Source organism: Emiliania huxleyi (genome assembly GCF_000372725.1).
Source record: "Emiliania huxleyi CCMP1516 unplaced genomic scaffold EMIHUscaffold_319, whole genome shotgun sequence".
NCBI classification, from domain to species: Eukaryota; Haptophyta; order Isochrysidales; family Noelaerhabdaceae; genus Emiliania; species Emiliania huxleyi.
Window position 1 is genome coordinate 69,712 of NW_005199608.1, and position 2,831 is coordinate 72,542.

General features: G+C 59.3%; 1 protein-coding gene across 1 annotated transcript in view; it reads left to right on the plus strand.

Annotated features, from left to right (window-relative positions):
- Nucleotides 1–1,684: 1,684 nt before the first annotated feature.
- The window catches only part of EMIHUDRAFT_240920 (hypothetical protein), a gene marked incomplete at both ends in the record, with an annotated part of 5,185 nt that continues 4,038 nt past the window's right edge, over nucleotides 1,685–2,831 (plus strand). The window contains one exon of the mRNA XM_005774188.1: nucleotides 1,685–1,729. Within this exon, the coding sequence (XP_005774245.1) occupies nucleotides 1,685–1,729 (45 nt within the window). The remainder of the gene's footprint in view (nucleotides 1,730–2,831) is intronic.

Consider the following 2,831-nt stretch of genomic DNA (forward strand, 5'->3'; position numbering starts at 1 on the left):
GTCATGGAGTTGTAGTGGGAGGCGTGCTGCAGAGGTCGAGAATCGGCATGCTGGCACTTGGCCGTGCGCAGCCTAGGCTCAAGCGCGGCGTGGGTGCACGGGCAAGGATCAAGCATGCGGGCGGCGGATGGGATGGGCGGGGGGGTGGAGGAGGGCACTCGCGTGAACACTTGTGCGCTTGTGGGACGGCGGGCCGGGGCGCGGGGGCGCGGGGTTCGTCCGGCCTTAGAGACGAGAGAAGAAGAGGGAGACGCGGCCCTGGCGGATGGCGCATTATCTTCATTGACAGAGCACCGTAACGCATATCAATCAGAACACAGGCCTGCAGGGCCAGGGCGCAGGGGGCGCGGGGCACCGAAAGCCAAAGAATGGCAAAACAAAAAAGAGTGAGAGCTTTATTTACCTCTGGAGCCGTATCGGCCCCAGCACACGCACATTGTGAAACGAGAGTTGAGAGGATGGAGAGCCGTGTGTAGCATAGACAGGAGGAGGAGCGGATGCTTGCATGCGCTACTGTACGGGGTGTGGACCCTGAGTTGACCTGGGGTTGTGCGCTGGGCCCTCCTGCTCGGCTCCAGCCAGTAGACAAGTCTTGTCATCAACAGAGTAGAAGGATCTGACCTCGGGGCCGATGTGACCAAGCGCTGGTAGCGTGGTTTTACCTCACACCCATGGTCTCACAGTGTGCCGGCAGTCGCCGAGCAGTGTCGCTCACACAAGCCGCAGCACAAGTGACTGAGGGCCAGTGAGGGCGAGCCCATCGCTGTGACAGCTGTGGCAGCCGCACAGTAGGCTGTGTCAACTGTGCAGAGTGTGTGAGCAGCAGAGGAGCTGCTCTTCAGGCTTCTGTCGCAAAGAGCTGCATGCCACCGAAAGCGCTGTCGAGGTTCGCCGAGCGCGGCGCAGGTTGGAGGACACCGTCACCGACGAGCGCGTTGGACTTTTCACTCCGGACAAAGACGGGTAGACGCACACGAGCCGCGGTCGTCTACCCGTCATAGCGGCGAGGCGCGGGACCGTCTGTGGCGAAGTGGGTCGCGTCCTCCGATTTCCTCAACTCACGGTCCGCTCCCTCTCTCGAGGTTCTCGAGGTGGATATCCTTTGGCCGCGTTGGGTAGCGAGGATTGGTGTAACCCGAGCCACGGAGGCGTGTTTTCTGACGGCCGACCGTCAGTGCACGGAGTTGCCACTTCTCCGACTGCCCCGGCTAGTTCACGAGTTTCGCGGGAGTGACCCCATGCGTCAAACCCGAGACCTAGCGCGGGTGGGTTGGAGGGGGCTCGCCCCGTTCCTCCCCATCGGGCCGCATAAGCGGCCACGCCTCGCAGATTCGTTTTCGCGCCTGGGTCAGGCGCGCGGGGCATCCCCCGGGTCGCTCGACCAGCGATCCGAAGAACGCCTTTGCGCGCGTGTGGCCACCGCCATGAGTCTGCCTACTGGAGAGCGGCGCGCGCACCCACCCACTCGTGCTCTAGCGAGAGAGTAGTACGTCTCTCTTACACCAATCTTATTAAGGGTTAGAGGTGGCGTCCGACCCGTCCGAGCTTCTGCGATCCGTCGTCAGCATGCGCCTCGTGGCTTCGATCTTGGTCTGAAAGTAGGCGGGAAAGTTGTGCTCGAAGTGGTTCACTTCCTCGTCGGCCACGTTCAGTTCCTTCATGAGGCAGGCGGGTAGCATGCTCGATGCTCGTCGGCTTCGCCCTACCTCTTCTCGGCGCTTCCGGCGCTGTGCTCGCCGGCACATGGCTCAGTCCGCCCGCTCGGCCCGGCCCGGCTTGGCCGTCCGCTGTCGTCATTGTTGTTCCGTGTCTTAGCAGAAGTTCGGTCGCACTTTCACGCCGAGCGGCTAGCGAGCCCCACCCCGCTCGAGTTCAAACGCGCAAAAAAACAAATCAAAGAGGAGAAATCGCGCCGTCCTGCGTTCCCTCGGCTCGGCGGCTTGTGCGGTGACGAGCCCAAGCCCTCTCTTCCGTCGCCCGGCTCCCTTTCGAGATGCTCGTCCCCCCCCCCCCCCGCATCTCGAAAGAAAAAACAGATCGCTAGCGAAAAAAGAAAGAACGAACGCATCCGCTCTAACTAACTAAACATACAAACAAGCAAGGGACACACACTCTGCATGCAGCGATGCTCTGGCAAGAATGGCGCCTAAAAGCTGTGTCTGAATGGCTATCGATGCTGCCTTCCCCACTACCTGCATTTCACTCGTCACCTCTCCGGCGAGAGTTCCCCTCTCTTCTTTCGGGTATTTGTTTTGGAGTCTGTCAGTGCTGGCAGCGTGCAGGCAATCGGGCGCTATTTTGTCGTACTCCTCTTCGGCGAGCGCTCCAAATCTAGACCCCATTGCCTTTAACGAGCTGCTCTCGCGCGTCTCAGGAATGTGGCTGTGTCTTTTGAATCAGGCGCCGCCCGTTCGACTCTTGCTGTCGCCCTCGCCGCGTGTTTCTCGTGGACCTTCCGCATGAAATACTCTCTCTCTCTCTCTCTCTCTCTCTCTCTCTCTCTCTCTCTCTCTCTCTCTCTCTCTCTCTCTCTCTCTCTCTCTCTCTCTCTCTCTTCTTCTCCCTCTCCTTTTCTCCTTCCCTCTTTTTCTTTTCCCCCTCTCTTCCCTCCCCTTTCCCCCCTTCCTTTTCCCCCTCCCCCTCCCCTTCTTTTTTTTCTTTCCCCCTCTCCCCCTCTCTCTCTCTCTCTCCCCTTTTTCTCCCTTCTCTTCTTTCTTCCCTCTTCTCCTTCTTTCTTCCCCTTTTCCCTTCTTCCTTTTTTTTTCTTCTTTTTTTTTTCCCCCCTCCCCCCTTTTTCCCTCTTTTTTTTTTTCTCCTCCTCCCCCTTTCTT